The sequence below is a fragment of the Frieseomelitta varia genome, unplaced genomic scaffold (genome assembly GCF_011392965.1).
Source record: "Frieseomelitta varia isolate USP_RPSP 00005682 unplaced genomic scaffold, Fvar_1.2 scaffold_548, whole genome shotgun sequence".
Classification (NCBI taxonomy): domain Eukaryota; kingdom Metazoa; phylum Arthropoda; class Insecta; order Hymenoptera; family Apidae; genus Frieseomelitta; species Frieseomelitta varia.
The window spans coordinates 64,504-83,009 of NW_025110310.1; the positions used below are offsets into that span (position 1 = coordinate 64,504).

General features: G+C 37.4%; 1 protein-coding gene across 1 annotated transcript in view; it reads right to left on the reverse strand.

Annotated features, from left to right (window-relative positions):
• Positions 1-939: 939 nt before the first annotated feature.
• The window catches only part of LOC122533717, a 20,906-nt gene continuing 3,339 nt past the window's right edge, over positions 940-18,506 (reverse strand). Inside the window, exons 3-6 of the mRNA XM_043663702.1 lie at positions 11,303-11,308; positions 1,617-1,795; positions 1,336-1,519; positions 940-1,149 (exon numbers count right to left, since the gene is read on the reverse strand). Of these exons, the coding sequence (XP_043519637.1) occupies positions 1,108-1,149; positions 1,336-1,519; positions 1,617-1,795; positions 11,303-11,308 (411 nt within the window). The 3' untranslated portion in view covers positions 940-1,107. The remainder of the gene's footprint in view (positions 1,150-1,335; positions 1,520-1,616; positions 1,796-11,302; positions 11,309-18,506) is intronic.

Genomic DNA, 18,506 nt, shown 5'->3' on the forward strand with positions numbered 1-18,506 from the left:
TAAATTATATCTTGCACCTATCTTATCTATAACATCTTTGGAATTCATTTAATATAATATCGCAATATACTTATCCTTCATTGAAGAAGATGAAACGAAAAAAGAACAATTCGGACAATAATTCTTCCGGCTTAAAACTGTTGTGCTTTCACCGTTGCGTAATCTCGTATAGTTTTAGTCACAGTAGTAAGTGTAACGTTTCCGTCATACGAGCACATGGTGCGAAGAATACTAAACAACCAGACTGATCCGCTTTGGAATGCTCGTATCTCCCTTCTCTTGTCTTTCTGATCTCTCTTAGTTATTCAAAATGTTCTCTTAAATATAAGTTGAGAATATCTTGAAAGTAATTGAAAGTCAAAGGGTAAACAAGGAGTATCATAAAATAGCTTTATTGAGAACTACAGGTATCTGGAACCGATGATTAAATCTACAGATGGGATCTACGCTGAGATTTTACAATTTTATTGACAATGATAGTTTCATACTACGCAAAAATGTCATTTTAAACTGCATAATGAATTTATCAAACACTCATTATACTCTATGTTTTTATTCATCCTTATCAATGTTTTTAAAATTCAATTATATTTCAACATCTAATTGAAGACAAATATTTATACTGTAATATGTAATGTGGTACATATAAAATACATATAAAATATATTATGTTAATACATGTTAATATATTCATTATGTTAATTTTGATTGAGTAAAATATTAAATACGAATTAAATAATACTCTACTTTATTCCTAATTCAAATAAAATTAAAAAAGATATAAAATATTCTTTACATTATGAAAATATAAATAATTTAAATATTATTAAAATATTCAAACTATTTTAGCAGCCTTATTTTTATACAATGATACAAATACATTTATCATTAATAATTGAACATTGTTAACTAATAATTCAATGAACGTAATTACTAAAATTAATTCACATGTTGTAAATTTACCTTAAAAATTCTTATTGACAATGTTATTTAGTATAAATTTCATAGAAATCTACACATCCCACTTTAACGGGTAACGTCATAAATAAACATTCAGTTTCAAAAAAATAGCTTTTATATACCATGTACACTTAATATGCTATAATATTATGGCCATGTAATCTTTTGTCTCTTCCTTGATGGAGCATCCTAAAATATATGAAAATTTTTATTCGATGTTTAAATAAACATCATTCATGTTCCTTATTTTTTAATCCTCTGACTTTTTCAATTCATATTAATCATGAATGAGGCATATATTTACAAACATAACATACATAATAATATAAATGGATCTTGATTATAAGCAATTGAATACTTAAAAGACATACATACATCGTGCTTTTCGTCATTAATACGTTTGTCAATACCATTAGATTGTGTAAAATTATTTGAATTATCTAAACATATTTTTTTTGACGTTTGTTTAAGTTCATTCGCAGGGGATTTTGATCTAACATAAAAAGACTCTGCTATTTTTGTTGTTCCATTTATATCTGTTTTTGTACTTGTACCATTCCTGTAAAAAATTGATGTAATTATTTTAGTAAGATGTACAATACAAAAACAGACACAATTTTGTATTAAATAAATTCAAGGTAAATATCTTCATTTACATTAAGATAGAATCTCTATGTAATTCGTCAACATGATTAGTTCCTTCATTATGTTGTTTTTTATCTGAATTTTGAATGCTCTCAGATTGTCTCTGAGGCAGTGGTAAAGCCACCCGTTTATATAGTTCTATTAATTCAAATCTGGATAAATTTTTATAATCACTGAAGTCAATACACCTCTATAAACAAAGCAAAATAAAAAAGCTGATTAAATAATTGCAATTTATATAATTATACATAAAAATTTATATACATATATATATATATATATATATATATATATATATATATATATATATATATATATATTCATATTATGCATATTAAAATCTTATATAGATGGCATGTCCAAGTTTTTTTCAATATCCTTGATTTGGCCAGTATCACTGCGTGAGTTCTTTGTAAAGAAACAACTAGACAAAATATATCAAGATATTATAATATTTACATAATATCTTGTATCCTATTTTGCTTTATCCTATACTTATATTTATCTTAACTATGCTATTCTTTTGTCTACTGAATATCTTAATCTAATTTTTTCATTTTATTTCATGTTTATTTGTTGCTCTTTTAGACCTGTCTTATCTCTTCTTTCTCTTCTCCTTGTATCTCTCTATCTTTCTTTTTCCTTTCTATTTGCCTAAGCCATTTTACCGCTTCTTTCCCGCCTTCTTCATTCAATATCTCTTCCAGACTTGCATATGTTATCTCCATCTCTCTACAGTCTCTCCAATTCTCTAATGTTCCCTCCCCATCCTCGCATAGTTGACATTTCCGTTCTTCTTCTCTCGCCCAAAATTTACTTCCATTTTCTAGGGTACCGCATCTTGCTCTGGCTATCACCTTCTGCTCTCCATTTTTCCTTCTCTCCTTCAGGTATTTTGGTAATTCTCTTTTTACCAGATACTTATACTTCCAATTGTATTTTGTCTTCTGAATTCTATTCCACTGTCTTTGTCTTTGCATTTCCGCTTCTCTTTTCCCTAGTATTTTCCCCGCTGGTCTCTCTTCTCTCCACAATTGTTCTACTCCTATCTGGCTAAAACCACACGTTTTGAGGTGATCTTGCCTTTCCCTTATTCTTTCTTGGTTCCCTTTTCCTGCTTTCTTTTCTTTTATGCATTCTTTTACTATTCCTCTCTCTCTTTCTCTTTCTATCCTTCCTTCATACTCTACTGCTCTTTTTGCCAATCTAATCTTCAGTTTCGTTTCCTCCATGATTATGGACCGCCTCTTTTATTTCTCTCCATCTTTCTTCCACAGATTCTTGTTTGTATTCCTTCCTGCTTGTTATCTCCTCGTATTTTCTTATGCTTTCCTCATTCTATTTTATTCTTTCTTTCACTTCCTTTCCCTCCTTCCCTTTTCGTTTTTTTATCTTGTATCCTAATTTGCTATATAGTGGCATATGATCTGATTCTATTCTTTCTAAAACTCTGAACTCTTCTATTCCTTCTGTATTTACTATAGTGTAATCGACTACCGTGTGCCCCGTGCTGCCCACGAATGTGTACTCTCCTTTTTCATCTCCCTTAACGTTTCCGTTAAATGTGTACCATCCATTCTCCTCTATTGCCCTTATCAGCTGCCCTTATCAGTTCCCCCTCTCTATTGCTTCTCTTGTCTCTTGATACTCTTCTTTCCTCTTTACCGTCGTACATTCCACCCTTCTCTCCCGTTCTTGCATTGAAGTCCCCTTCTATCATCATTTTAATTCTTCCCTTTTCTTCCTGTTTCAAATATATTTGTTCTTTTATTTTCCCCTTACAATAAACTGTCCAAATCAGCCATGTGTCTGTTCCCAGTCTTATCCTCTTCCCCATTGCTCCGCTTATTCTTTTCACTTCATTCTTTTCCTCCTCTATTTCCTCTTTCACTCCGATTATAATCCCTCCACTCGCTGTTCCTTTTATCTTTTCTCTCTGTGCATTCTGGCATTCCCATGTGTAACCTTTCGGTAGTCTTTTCTTCATCCTTTCCCATGTCTTTTCTTCCACCCACGTTTCAGATAGTCCTATTCCATAGTCGAATTTCTCTATAAATTGCCAGAAGTCTTTCTCTTTTTTACCCAATCTTCTCACATTCTAGAACAGCACAGAACACCCTGTCTCATCTCAGTTCTCTCTCGCCCTTTCTTCTCCTTCCAGGCATTCCTCCCACTCATTCCATTTATACCATTTTTGTTCCACACATTTTCATATATCCAGCTGTCGCCTTTTCTCCCTCTTTCCTTTTCTCTCTTACTATCTGTCTTAGCCTGCTTTGTATTTCCCTTTTCTTTTTTGTCAGATCATCCTCTATGTAAACTCCGGTTTTTAGATTCTTCTGTTTTGTCATTACTTCTTTTTTGTCTTTCCAGCCTGTCAGCTTTGCCAACACTATTTCTCCATCTCTCTTATATCCTCTCTTCCATGCCGCTTCTATTTCTACGTTCGCTTTTAAATTTTTCTTTATAAAATCTTTTACCTCTTTCGTTGTTTCTTTCTCCCCTCATTTCGCTCCCCTTATCGTTATATTTCTTTTCCTGCTTTCCCTTTCCTTCCTTTCCTCTTTCTGCTCCTCTTTCTGCTCATTCTTCTTTCTAGTTGTTTTCTTTCTTTCTCCCATTCTTCTTCTTTCTCTTTTCTACTTTCTTCCTTCTTTCTTTCTTCTTTCCGTCTCTCTCTCCTCTTTTATCTCTACTCTCTACTTCGCTATCTCTTCTACATATTTCTGCATCACTTTTTCCATTATATCCTCCCATGTTTTCTCCTTGGCACTAATCTTTTCTTTCCTTACCCTGTCTCCTTCACTCATACTTTCACCAAACGTCACTGCCTTGCTTCCTTGCTTCACCGACCATAAATTTTTCCATCGTTCTTTTGTTTTTGCTTGCTCTTGTTGCCATTCTAACTTCTTTCTCTTTGGTCTTTTTACTCTTTCTTGTCTTTTCGGTCTGTTTTCCCTTTGTCTGCACCTTTTAGTTATCCTTTTGCTCCCTACTTTTCCTTTCCACATCTTCTTTTTTATTTTCGGATTGGATTTTCTATCGCTAATTCTATTTCTTTTCTCACTCCACAAACGTGACCTGTCACCTCCACTCTCTAACCAAAATTCTTCATTTATCTTTAAATGAAATAAACTGTATTCCTATCATATCCTGTTTATATTAAATATGAAAAAATACATGATTATTTTGTTGTTATTTAAAAATTAAGCTGTACATTTCTTGCAATAAATTGAAATTCTGCATTTTTTTTTAAAAAGAAATAAGTTTATTTGTAGCCGTAACGGCTACCACATGTAGTATAAGTAACCGGTTACGGTAAGAACAGGTATATGTAAAGTAGCGATTCGGTTAGTTAATGATGTAGTTATCACTTGTATGTACTACAGTCCACTGTGTGGTGCGCACAATTTGAACTAGTATATACTCGTTAAATCCATAGAATGTAATGTAATCTCTACAGGTAAGGAATTGTTTGGCAACGACGACGAATAATATAAGAAATAGTAACGCTTTGGACATAGAAATAATAATGAATTGGAATTAAAATAGAATAGAACGGGTGAAAAACAACTCAAATCGACCGCTTGCTCGAGTGTCACTTGACTAGAGAACTCTTGACTTGATAATTAAGTATAGATAATTAAGAAATAGAAAGAATCTAGACCAGACTTGGTGAATTGACAAAGAACTTCGGTATACAAGAAAATTTTAAGCATAAAGTGTTTTCCTTGTCAACGCAAGACCTATTTGTATTGATTCTTATTGTAATTGTTTCTGGAGTGAGAATTAGAATAAGAAAGGATGTGGCTCATTTTTAGGTGATGTCTTTGTTTCTCTTTGTTAAAAAGAATTAAGTGGAGATAGTTTGTGTTGGCTAGTTAGTTTGTGTAAGTGGATGTGCTTAAGGTGAGTTTGTAACGATTATTCGGTGCTCTTACAAATCTTATCTTACTTTCGACGCTATTGATTATGCATAGAGGAAAAGATTAGAATTTTCTTATTTCTATTCTTAATTCTATACGAATATTCAATATAATATTCTATCTTCTTATTTTTCTCGAATATAAAAAATAATTTCAATACGAATATATATTTGATACGAATACATAATGTTTAATACGGAGATCGGAGATCGAACTCCACCACAGCTCCTGCGACACATATGCACGTTGGCAAACGATACGGTATCGGACAAGTTAAGCTAAGAAGCTTGAATTCAGAGTTGTTTAAATTTGAATTCACAATCGAGTTCAAGAGTTCCGTTGGAGAAAGAATATTTTATTATTAGGGAGAAAATCAAAAATGTTTATTACCAAAGGGAAAGTCTCCCGAGTGGGAGGCTCAGCACAAGCTGAAATGACGAATTAAGATAATCATTTTCAAAAATTAGTCGAAATTTTCTAGAAATGTCATGGAGCGTCATGAGCCGGTGACAACCCCGAAAAAAGTTTACTCTTCAGTGTATTTGATTCTTCAGTTTCATTTCATTTGATTTATGATATATCAATTTGTAGATTTAATGATAGATCAATTTTCTGAGACTTCAGAAAATTTTTCCAGATATTTAAGTTCTGACGAAATACGATATACTAGCTTTTGGGGATTTTTTTTGCGGGATAGTGCGAGGTGATAGATTGTAGTAGACTCTTGTTCATGGTTAACTAAGTTTATTTGACTGAGTTACATGGGGACGCGATAACTCGGAAGACGTGGTGAACATGTAGATGACGATCGATGTTCACGTCGTGGGTATATCTTTTCGTATGACGGTATATCTACCAATCTCTTCTGATTGTCTACTCTATCTATATCTATATATCAATCCTTCTTCTGTGCGCTCGCTGCTTTCTTCGCTACTCGGTTCTCGTCTCAGACATTCCTAATTGGCCGATTCGTTTTTGAGTTTTACCCAATTGGGTTGTCATGAAATTGCACCGCCTACTCCTTGCATTCGTGACGCGTTTTCTCTGAGAGTGGGGCTGCAATTTCGCCGGGACCGATTTCCCTAAATTATGGCGGTGTAGCAGGGTTTCCTCTGGGCCTCACTTACTTTCTCCAAGTGTTTTTCAGATGCTGATCTGGGTGGCCCTTAAAAATCCAAGTGTTTACGACGCTTCGCAGAAATGCTATTGTGACCGAATTTCTAAAGCTAAACGTTCAGACGTTTTACGCACTGTAAAAAACTAAACTTGGCCTTCGCAATTCAATAACGTAGGCGACACGTGAGTTGTAAATTCTCCTAACTTTTTGTCGGAGAAAATGTCTTTTCTCTGACATCTGGTTTCTTATGTCGATATGTTTTGTGCGGTTGTACGGTATCTGTTCTTTCGCCCAGACAAGTGCAGATTGATTGTCATTGTAAAGAGTTATAGGTGTGTTTTCACTTGTGATCTCGAGCAGTAAACTATTCAGAAATTTTTCTTCCTTTCTCACTTCAAAAAGAGCAACATACTCAAGCTCACTGGTGAAAAGTGCTACAGAAGATTGTTTTTTACTCGCCCCAGGTCACCGCACCTTTGCCTAACAGGAATACATATCCGCTGTAAGATTTGCGATCTTCAATATCATTTGCAAAATCAGCATCTGCGGGCTTCAATTGTAAATCCTCCACGGTTGACTCAACTTTGTCTGCTCTCATTCCTCTTTCAGTTGCTAATGTTTCACTGGCAGTCACCCGTCCCAGTTTTTGAAAGTATTCTCTCAAGAATGATATGGAATTTTCAGGACGTCTCACGCACAACTATACAGCTGTACAGTCTTTCAAAACTTGTTGAATATTATCTTTGTACGTATTCGTCGCATTCTCTTAAACTTTGCTCTTCACTTATACTTTGATTAAGAACCTCATCATCCCAGTTTGGTTTTTCGAGAACAACCACACATCAGCATGCACAATTTCCAAAACATCATTGGTTCTTTACCTTGCAACACCACTAATTTAGACTGCTTACCCTTAATGCAAACTATGCAGAGCTTCATAGTTGACTCCTTGTAGTCAATTTCAGTAGCAAATCGAGTAGCAACGTCGAGTTTATAAAGTCCATTTGTCGCTGTTGCTACTACACTTCCTTTAGCATAAAAATTATCTTTACGGATGAATAAAGATTACATTTCGTTTCGTTAAAGACTAATATAAAACCTTTACTTGCTAGTTTACTAGCAGATAATAGATTTAGCATTTAAATTAGGAATATGTAAGACGTTTGAAATCGTTCTAGTTTGAGAATGAAGATTTACAAATACGTCTTCATTTCCCATCGCTTGGTGAATTTGATTGTCCGCGACTATTATATTTTGTTTCGATACCTGATTGTAATTTTTTATCCACGTATTATCTGGAGTCATGTGGTCAAGTAGCACCGGAGTCGATGTACCATGCATTATTTTTTATGTCAGCCATGAGAGCAGCTAATATACCCCATTTATCTCGGTGATCCTTTTGGAAATTTGAATTCTTTTCCGAACTTCCTGTTTGAGATTTTTTGCAATTTGGTTTAATACGGCCTTTTTTTCCACACCCGTAACATTTGACCTCTTTTTTCTGAAAATGTAGTTTCTTTTTATTGTAATGATTATGTTCGCATTCAGACACAAATGCTACATCTGACGATTTGTCCATTGTTCTGTTCTGGAGTTGCGATTTGACATCTTCTTGCAACAGTCTGCTTTTCACCAATTCGGTAGCAAATAGATAGACAGATAGATAGGTCTATATTGTTTTCCCTTAGGATTACAATTTCCGCTCCTTCTCCACCTCCATACATTCTTCTTAGAAATAAATACAATAATCATTCACTAGCCTAGCATCATATAACCTCCACTCACATATCATTCCCTAATATCGAATATAATAATAATATAATAACCACTACTTAATTACATCATAAACATTACCATAGCTAACATCCTACTATATATTCCATTAAGCCCGCTCTTATAACTAATTATTCCCCTTTCCTTCCCCTCACCCTATCTTTGGCCTCATTCCTTGTACTATTATCACTTTGCACTTTTCTTTGCCCTATTCGCCCCTCGCCATTTTCTTCCTACCCTACCCAGCGCCCATCTCAAGTACCTTTCCTGGATCCTTTCCACCAAGCCCTCTCCTTCCATCCCTATATCTCGGCTCCATAGCTCAGCACTGTCCATACCAGTCTGTCGAATAGCCATACCCTCCTTTCACAGTTTTTCCCAAAGAGTTTCATTCCGATTCCCCATACCGCTCTTATAATCGTTGCTGCCTTTTTCACCCTTTTTCTTATCTGTGCTTCTTGGCTCCCATTCCTTATCAGTTTATATTCCAAATATTTGAACTCTTTCACTTCTTCCAACTCCTTTCCTCTCCATTTCCACTCCACTCTACTTATTTTTCCTCTTCCCACTTTAAACCTCATTATTTTCGTCCTTTCCTCATTCAAACATAGCTTCTTTTAATTTAGGTACTTACATAATCTTTTGATCAGCTTCCTCATCTCTCCCTCCCCCTCCGCTAACAGTACAATATCATTCGCGTACGAAAGGCAGTAAATCCTTTCTTTGCCAATCGTCACCCCCCCCCCCCACCATCCCTTTTCCAATTTTTCCTCTAAATCCGACAGAAATATATTGAATAGATGCAGACTTAGTGGACATCCCTGTTTCACTCCCCTCGCTGTCCAGAAGCATTCTCCTGTCTCACTGCCTGCTCTTACTCTGCTTTTTATTTCCGTATATATCCTCTTCACTCTCTTAATTATACTTTCGCTTATTCCTCTTTTCTCTATAACTTCACCCGGTCTACCGAGTCGAAAGCCGCCTTTAGATCGACAAATAGTGCAATTCTTTCTCTTTACCCTCGTATACTTATATATTATATAGTTATTATTATATAGTTCAGCGTAAAGATATTGTCTCTAGTTTTTTGCTAAAGCCTGTCTGTCCCTTACTTAGTATCTTCTTTCTTTCCATCTCTGTCACCAATCTTTCCGCTACTACGCTTATATTTTATATAAAGTACCCGTTATTGTAACTCCTCTGTACTCAGGCACTATTTTCTCCTCCCCTTTCTTCTTAACTGACACAATCAACCCTTCCTCATGGCTTCTTGGCCATCATTCACCTTTGCATGCTCCATTACACACTTCCCATACCAAGTTCTCTAGCTCTCCTCCTCCGTATTTCCAAATCTCGGTATTTCCTCTGTTCCTACCGCTTTTCCATCTTTTAGTCTCCTTTCGTTATCTCCTCCTTTCTAATCCCATCTCCATCTTTCTCCCCTTGTCTCATCGTTCTCACTGCCTCCCATCATTACCCTCCATTCTGCCTCACCCATTAATTCCGTAAAATATCTCCCCCACTCTTCCATTGTAATATTCTCTCCTATCCTCTCCCTTCTTCTTCTTCCTCTGTTCACCATTCTCCATACATCTCTTTCTAATCTAGCCTCCTCTGCCTCCTTCTTCCACCTTCCACTTTCTTCTCATAATCCTTTCTTTCCACTTCATTCCACTCCTCACATAGCTCCTTGTATTTTTTTCTTGTTCTTGCGTATTCCTCCCTACTTCCTTTTCTCCAGCTTCTCAGCTTCCTTCTCACCTGTGTTTTCTTTTCCCTACATTCTTCATACCACCATCCAGTCCTCTTCCTTCCTCCCTCCTGCTCCCCTGCCTCTAACGTCTCTCTTATTTTTTCTATATCCTGTTCTATCATTTCCTCCGTGCTTCTTCCTTTTCTCCCCATTCCTCCTAATCTTCCCCTAAATTTCACCACACCTTCCGTTGTTCAATCTTTTCTCTATCTTTTCTTTTCTTTCCCTTTATTTTTTCCCTCCCGTTCCCCCTTTCCTCTGATGCTCACAATCAGTGGAAAGTGATCCGAGTCTACTCTCTCTCCTATTTCCATCCTTTTTATTCCCTCCTTTTCCCCTTCATCTGTTGATACATAGTCAATCACTGCCTCTCCTCTCGCCCCGCATAGATGCATTCTCCTCCCTTGTTTCCCTCTATGTTTCCATTTACAATAAACCATCCCGCCTCCTCTATCGCCTTTAACAGCTTCCGCGTTCACTTTCTTATTCTTTGACTTCCTTTTTCCTGCCTGTTCTGCCTCATCTTCTCCCTATGTCCTTCCTCCCAGTTCCCTCGTCCTTGCATTTAGATCTCCTCCAATTATTCCTTTTTCCTCCTTTTCTCCTATCTCCATCCAATCCTTTATTCGTTCCACTTTCTCTTCCACATCTCCTAACGCGTAGATTCCTGCCAATCTCCACACCTCGTATTCCATTCTCACTTTCAATTTTATCACTCCTTCCGCTACCGATATCAACTCTTTCACCACCAAGTTCTTCTTCACCCCCACTAATATGCCTGCTATTGCTCTTCCCTTCCTGTTTTTCCTATCTGCATCTTGTCTATATCACTTGTATCCCTTCGGCAGTTTGCTCTCGATCCTTCCCCATCCCTTCTTTTCTAACCATGTTTCCAGTAGAAACATAATCTTCCACTCTCCTAATTTTTCTCAGAATTCGTTGTCCTTATTACCTAATCCTACCACATTCCAGAACCCCACTTTCCAATTACTCTCACTCTTTTTTCCTTTTTCCTCCATTCTCTTTTCATTCCCTCCTACTCCTTTCGCTCCCTTCTTTCCTGCCTTTCCTACCTCCAGCTACTTCTCTTCACTTCTCTCTTCTAATTCCTCCCTAAGTCTTTAGCACATTCTCCTTCTCATTCCATTTCCAACATACATCATCTATCTGGATCTTCCCATATCTTATCCACGCCCTCCTTCCTCTTTTCCGTTCCTTTTCCCAATTTTTCTTAGTTCTCTTTGCATTCCCCGCCCACTCTCTGTGAGGTCGTCCTTCAACTTTTCCTTTTCTCCCGTATACTTATTGGGCATTATGCCTCTCTTCTGTTCTAAAATTCCTATTTTCACCACTACCATATAACTTCTTCCTGCTATCCTGTTTATACTTTCCACTTCTGCTTTTTCACCTATCTTTTCCATAATCCTTTCCACTACCTTTTCTTTTTCCTCTCCTTTTAGATCCACTTCTTTTGCAACTTACTTCTTTATTACAATATTCCTTCTCCTTTCTTCCCTCCTTTCTTTCCAACTTCTTTCCTATCGCCCTAATTCTATTCCTTGCCCTCTGCCCCTTTTCCGCCTCTCCCTTCTCTCCTATTTTTTCCCCTTCTTTCTCCTCTATCTTCCCCATCTTTTCTTCCATCTTATTTATTCTTTCTTCTAATTTTCTTCTTTCTTCTACCATCCTCTCCTCCATCTTTCTAATTTCGTCCCTTATTTCATTCTTGAGCTTCCCCATCTCCACCCCAATTTTCTTTTCCACGCTATCCCCTAATCCCTGGATCATCTCCTTCTGTTGCTGCCCCATTTCCTGTATGATCTTTTTAAGCTCCTCCACATCCTTCCTTTTTTCTTCTTCTTGTCCTTCCTTATCTTTTATCTTTTTTTGTGACTGCCCCCCCTTATTCTCTCCATCTTATCCAATCCTCCTTCATTATTCTCCACCTCTACCTTCTTTTCTCTCACAGATCTCTCTCCTCTAATCCCTCCTTACATATTCCTAAGCTCTCTGCTTTCTCCAATTATCTTCCTTATGCTGTGCTCCTCTCTTGTTTACTGATGCTCCACATGATGTCACCACTCCGATCCTCTAACGCGTTGTTTTTTCTAACCTCTCTTTCTCTTCTTTTTTTCTCCTCTAACTTATCGTTCTTCCTTCTGCTTCTACCTCCCCAAAACTCCTATAATCGCACTTTTCCTAAACTCCTACAAATTAACTTCCTTTTCTCACTTTCGGTCATCCCGATAACACATGCTCAAGCGCCCTCCAATTCAGTAGTAATTGGCGTCGATAAGCTGTCTAACGCCATTACCATGGGTTTGTAATCGGATGGTAACCAAAATAATTACGGCTAAAAGTTTATCGTCTACAGGATTACTGATATCTGCAAGCTTTTGTGAAAGAGAAAACGCTTCTGAAACGTATTGGTTCATATTTTCAAAATTATCGTAGTCTAGTTTGAACAGTGATGGCATTAGAAACAAAATACGCGAAAGTCCTGTGTCTTCATAGGCTAGGCCAAGTTTTTGCCATGCAATCTTGGCCGAATTTACATCTTTCAAATGAATGTGGTAGTGCGATCTCACGCAAATAGCGGCTAAGACTTTTCGATCCTTCTTATTATCTATAACGGAAGTATTAGAAGGTTCGATGCATTCCCACAGGTCTAATCCAATTGATATCATCTTCATTACGAATTTCCATGAAGAATAATTACAGGTACCATTTAACTTAGGATCGATATTCGGAATATTACCAATAACGTTGACCGTTGCCATATTGCTGGTAGATTCATTTGAAGATATTTTCGTTAAGATAAAAAAATCCAACTCTTTCAGAATGAAATTGACGATTTACTCACAATTTCGCGTATTCCTTTTTATAATAGAATGGTGTAGGAAAATCTCACCGATATGATTACACGGTATCATACGGTTATACGGTGTCGTCTTGACCGTTGAGTCTTTAATTCAGACCAAGTGCACAGCGATATACAGATTAACGAAAAAACAGTTTAATTAATTGACTTTTGTGCCCATAATCTGTTAGATTGAGTAGACAGAAGCAATGAAACTGTTTGTTTTATTTCTTTGAATTTATCCGTATATTTAAATAATATGAATAACTTTTTATTTCAATACGCTTGTAGTGCATGAGGTGATCCAACAAGAGACAGACAAGACAAGAAGTCGCACGAGATGATACAACAAAAGACTATCGTGGAGTCCCCCCCCATACACACACACACACACACACACACACACACACACACACACACACACACACACACACACACACACAGAGCAAAGGCCAATATATAATAATAGATACAATAGATGGCGCGGTTAGTCGATATATTTGCTTACTCCGACAGAACTTTTCTCCATGACGTGTAGTCTGTCAAATCAATCTTGAATAACTGTTTCAATTGCGTCTCGCGACGATGGACACGTAACGAATCGTCACGCAGAGATATTTCGTTTAACTCACATTTGGCACAAACGATAGAGTTTTCTTCGTCACCATACACTTCAGAATAATTTTCGAATTATTTGATTGTTAGTTATTAGTTGACTTCGTTTTTCGCTCGAAAACTCTAACTTCTTCTAAATATAGTTATAATCGTGAAATGCGCAATTTCATGAGGTGAAATGCAGACCATTTGTATCTAACGAGAGATTCTCATTGCCTGAACTTATCTTGCATGTTTCATGCAAGCATTTAAGAATATCAACAGTAGTGCAAATATTTATTTGTAGTGCACATAGTGAATATTTTTCTATTCCGAGTATGATTTCCGTAAATATTTATTAGTACCTTTCTGATGTCAAATACTGTTGAAAATCAATGTTAATTTCATTTTTTAGCAATATTGCAGATTTAATTATGAAAGTCGTCTTTACTAAAATAGAAATCAATAGATTTTCTCAAATAGAATAAATCTTTCTTGAATGAGTGCAACACCGATTTGCAAAAACTAGTGCAATTATTTTCTTGGAATATTTAAAATAAACATAGAGACTTGATTTAAAAAGGCACTTTAATAAATTCGCACTTATACGATAATGGCATGCTAAGACAGTACGAACGGAAAAAAGCAGGCAGGCGACTGTTATAAGGACACATATATATAAGCTTACAGCTCCCAGCTAATAGCTCCTTTACCTAGTAAAAATGTATAACCTGTGTATTTTCTGTCTATGTTATCAGCACCAAAATCAGTATCTACAAATCCAAAAACTTTTAAATTCGATTTTTCGAATCGTAAGTGATAGTTCATCGTGCCTTTCAAATATCTTGTAACTCTTTTTGCTGCTAACCAATGGGATTCATCATGACAATTATTAAATTTACTTAAGTAACTTACTGAAAATGAGATATCTGATCTCGTACACGTAGCTAAGAAATTCAGGCACCCTATTAGTTCACGATATGGGTTATTATTACTTACGGTAGCTTTTGCCAATTTGGTTCCAACAACTAACGGCGTGGTTACGGCTAAACAATCCTGCATATTAAATCTCTCTATTATTTCTTTAATATAATTGCTTTGATCTAAGAAAATGTTCTTTACAGTTCCTAAATCTTTAATTTGGATTTCTGACTCAGGACGATTTTTCAACTCTAATTTTTCTTTTTTACAGTCATTTAGGATTAATATGTCATCCACATATATTGCAACTATTAACTTTTTAATACCAGATTCTTTGCAATAAACACATGGTACACACACGCAACGCTTAAAATTCATATTAATTAAGATCGAATTAATTTTTTCATACCACGACTTTGACGCTTGTTTAAGTCCGTAAGTTGCTTTTCTTAGACGACAAACTTTACCTTTGTCTTGCACAAACCCCAGCGGTTGTTCCATATAAATCTCCTCTTTTTACACTTGCATTTAAAAAGGCCGTCACATCTAGATGGTCGACGGACATATCGAGCTCAATTTATAGTGCCAATAGGAGCCTTACTGTTGAGTACCTGATTACTGGAGAATACGTATCGTTAAAATCAACACCGTAAGTTTGGGAACATCCTTTAGCAACAAGAAGAGCTTTGTATCGATTAACATTATCATTTTAATCTGACTTCTTTTTGAATATCCACGTGGATTTTATAGTTTTTTTACCAACCAGATGCGAGGTTAGCTCCCAAACCTGATTGTTTATCAACGAATCAAATTCTTCATTCATTGCGGATTTCCACAGTGTCTTTTCAGGATATTGCTTCTTCAAAATTTAAAGGCTGTGGAATGAGTAATAGAAAGGCTTCATGTCTTATCATTCCAGGGAATTCTCTCGTTTTCCTATCGCGTAGTGGCTATCTTCTATCTTCTATGTCGTTTGGTAAAATGTTATCATTATTGTTTGAAATGGAGTAATACTGTCCTCACTGACTTTCTTTGTTTGATCCATTTCGTCATTGTCTTCAGGTTGGTTCGTATCGTCCATGATTTGACCAAAATCATGATGTAGAAAAGGATCAGAATCATGGGTAAAATTGTCCCTTGTTTTTTCTTTGCAGATGTTTCCAAATTCGTTTTCAAAAAAAAAAAAAAAACATCTCGACCCTTCAAAATTATTTTTGGATTCTTTGGGAATGCAATACCCAACCATTATACATTCTTTCCCCTTTGCATCGAATTTTTTTCAATTCTGTCTTGAAATGTGGCTTTAGAACCAAAAATCCTTAAATGACTGAAATCTACCTTTTTATTCATTCAGACCTCGAAAGAAGTTTTCCTTCCAATGCTTTTAGTAGGTGAATGGTTTTTTAAATACACTGCTGTTCTCAGGACTTCTTCCCAAAATTTCTTGTTGAGTTTTGCATCGTGTAACATGGTGCGTGCCTTTTCAACGACAGTTCTATTTGCCCTTTCGGTAAAGCCATCTTGTTCAGGCGTATAAAATATCGTTGGGTGCATGATTCCTTCTTTTCTTATAAATTCCTCCATCTGATAATTTACGAAAAGTCTTGATTTTTTTACCTTTATCTCTCTCGACCCACACCTTAAATTGTATGAAGGTCTCAAAAACTTCATTTTTACTTTTCATGAAGTAACAAATGTCATACTGGAAAAAATCATCAATTAAAATAAAGATATATCTGGCACCGGATCAGCTTGTCTCCGGCATAGGACCGTAAACGTCTGCGTGTATTAATTCCAGTAATTCATTTGCTCTTTCTTTTCCCACGTGAGAAAAAGACTTCCTAGACTGTTTACCGTATACATAGGCGATGTATCGCTGCCTGTTCGATATATTGAAAGTGACTCCGGTTGCGAGACTTTTCCTCAATAGATCCACGCAACGTTAAGGTGCTCCAATCTTTTGTACCATAAATCATGACCTTGTGCATTAACAATTGCAGAATGAACGTGTGCCGGAAGAGTGTCTAGTTTGTAAAGTCCGTTGTGAATTGAGCCTGTTACAACGGGGTTATCAGCGATATTGCAGTTTTCTTTTAAATATATGTTACATTTTGAATCATCAAAAGTGATTACAAAACCCTTGCGACATAATGTACTAACGGAAAGAAGATTCGTGCTTAAGATTGGAATGTAAAACCTCGTTAATCTTTCTGGGTCGTGGATCTCCCAAAATATTTACACTGACATACCCGCTATTTGTGTTAAGTAGAGTCAATTTTTTGTCTCTCAGATTTTTGAAAATCTTCAATCCAGTGTTTATTTTTAGACATGTGTTGGATAGCACCCGAATCTACCAATGTACCATGTATTTGCCTTTGCCATGAATACTGATAACATTCCCCAATCAGTTTTCTTTGTAGAATTTTTCGAAAATTTAGAATCACTACGTTTAGTTTCAGAACGGATCTTTTTACAATTGGATACCGTGTGACCTTTTTTATTGCTGCCGAAAGAGACGACATCCTTTTTGAAATTTTTTATAGGAATGTTTCGGCTCACCTTTAGTAGTAAATGCAGCCTCACTGGAAGTAGGTTCTAGTAAGTACATAATATCATTTTGATTACTATTAAACTAATTGATAACTATTAAACTAATTGAAAATAAGATAACTATAATTGAGTAAATAAATAGATAAAATAATCTCTAAAAGTGTGGAATGGTCCAAAAGGTAAAATTCGATCTAGCGCATATTACGCTAGAGTCAGCTTAGTTTAGTTGCAGGTTTTGACGGAGTCATCATCTCCGTTAATGTCATTGTATCCACTCGGGACCGATGCCTCAAGCGCCGTGGATGCTCCAGAGGAGAGCACCCCTGTTTCCGCGAGGCGCTATTGTCGGGTCCCCGTGACGTACACGTCACGAGACTACGCGATCGTCTCCGAGACGATCAGCCGGTTCATCAGGTCAACCTGATGAGACGCGCAGCAAGGCGAGCAGGCGATTGTTCCAAGGGTTCCAAGCTCCCAGGGCGCCTATAACAAAGCCATCGACATGAACGATGTAACCGCGCCCGCGCATGGAGTCGGCGAGGAGCTGATACTTAAGTACCTTTTCCAACCTCACCTTTTCCAGCGCTTCGAAAGTATTTTCGAAGGGCACGGTCACATCGATCATGACGACGGTTCTCAACGACTCATGCGTCACCACGAGGTCGGAACGCATGACCGCGAGATCTTCGTCCACGCCTGGGACTGTCTTGTTCACCCTTAGGTCGCCCGGGAGCCTGGAGGCGGTTGTGCCGCAATTGTCGAGTGGCTGCATGGGGACCGCAATGGCAGAGCACATGGTGACAAGGTCTCCGACTCACGTCAAGGCGCGCATGGTGAATGAAACGCCAGTCGGCGAAGCGGATATGACTCCCTATCCACATGAAGTGATTGCTCACTCCATGGCGGGTGGTTGCATCAAAGACCTTACTCTGATCTTTTTTACTTAACAAACGCAACGCGTAGTGCTCCGCGAGAGCGGCCCTCATGTGGCTGATGACTTGCTGCTTGGCGGTCAGGGGAATGATCACGCTCCGATCGCCGCGTGCCAGACACTCCAGAGCGAGCAAGGTCGCGTCAGTCAGGGTCCCAACGCCACCGGAATCCCAGCCGCCGAGCTGATCTCAACGCAAAGATCTTACATTAGACCAAATCAAACAGGTCCCGCGACCTGTGGAGGGGAGGGCTAGATCCCCCTCGAGCGAGCCCGAGAGGTAGCCCGCGATGTCCCTCTCCGCTGCCGGCCGCCGGATCTTGTCGCGAACGGCTTTTTCCAGCACTGATCTGGCAATCCGTGCAATCGTCGGGTCATCAGCATTTAGCATCCTGAATGCATGAGCCACGGCGGTGACGTCCGCCAGGTCGGCCAGCGGCAAGATGCCACATCCACATGGGGGGGGGGGGGGGGGG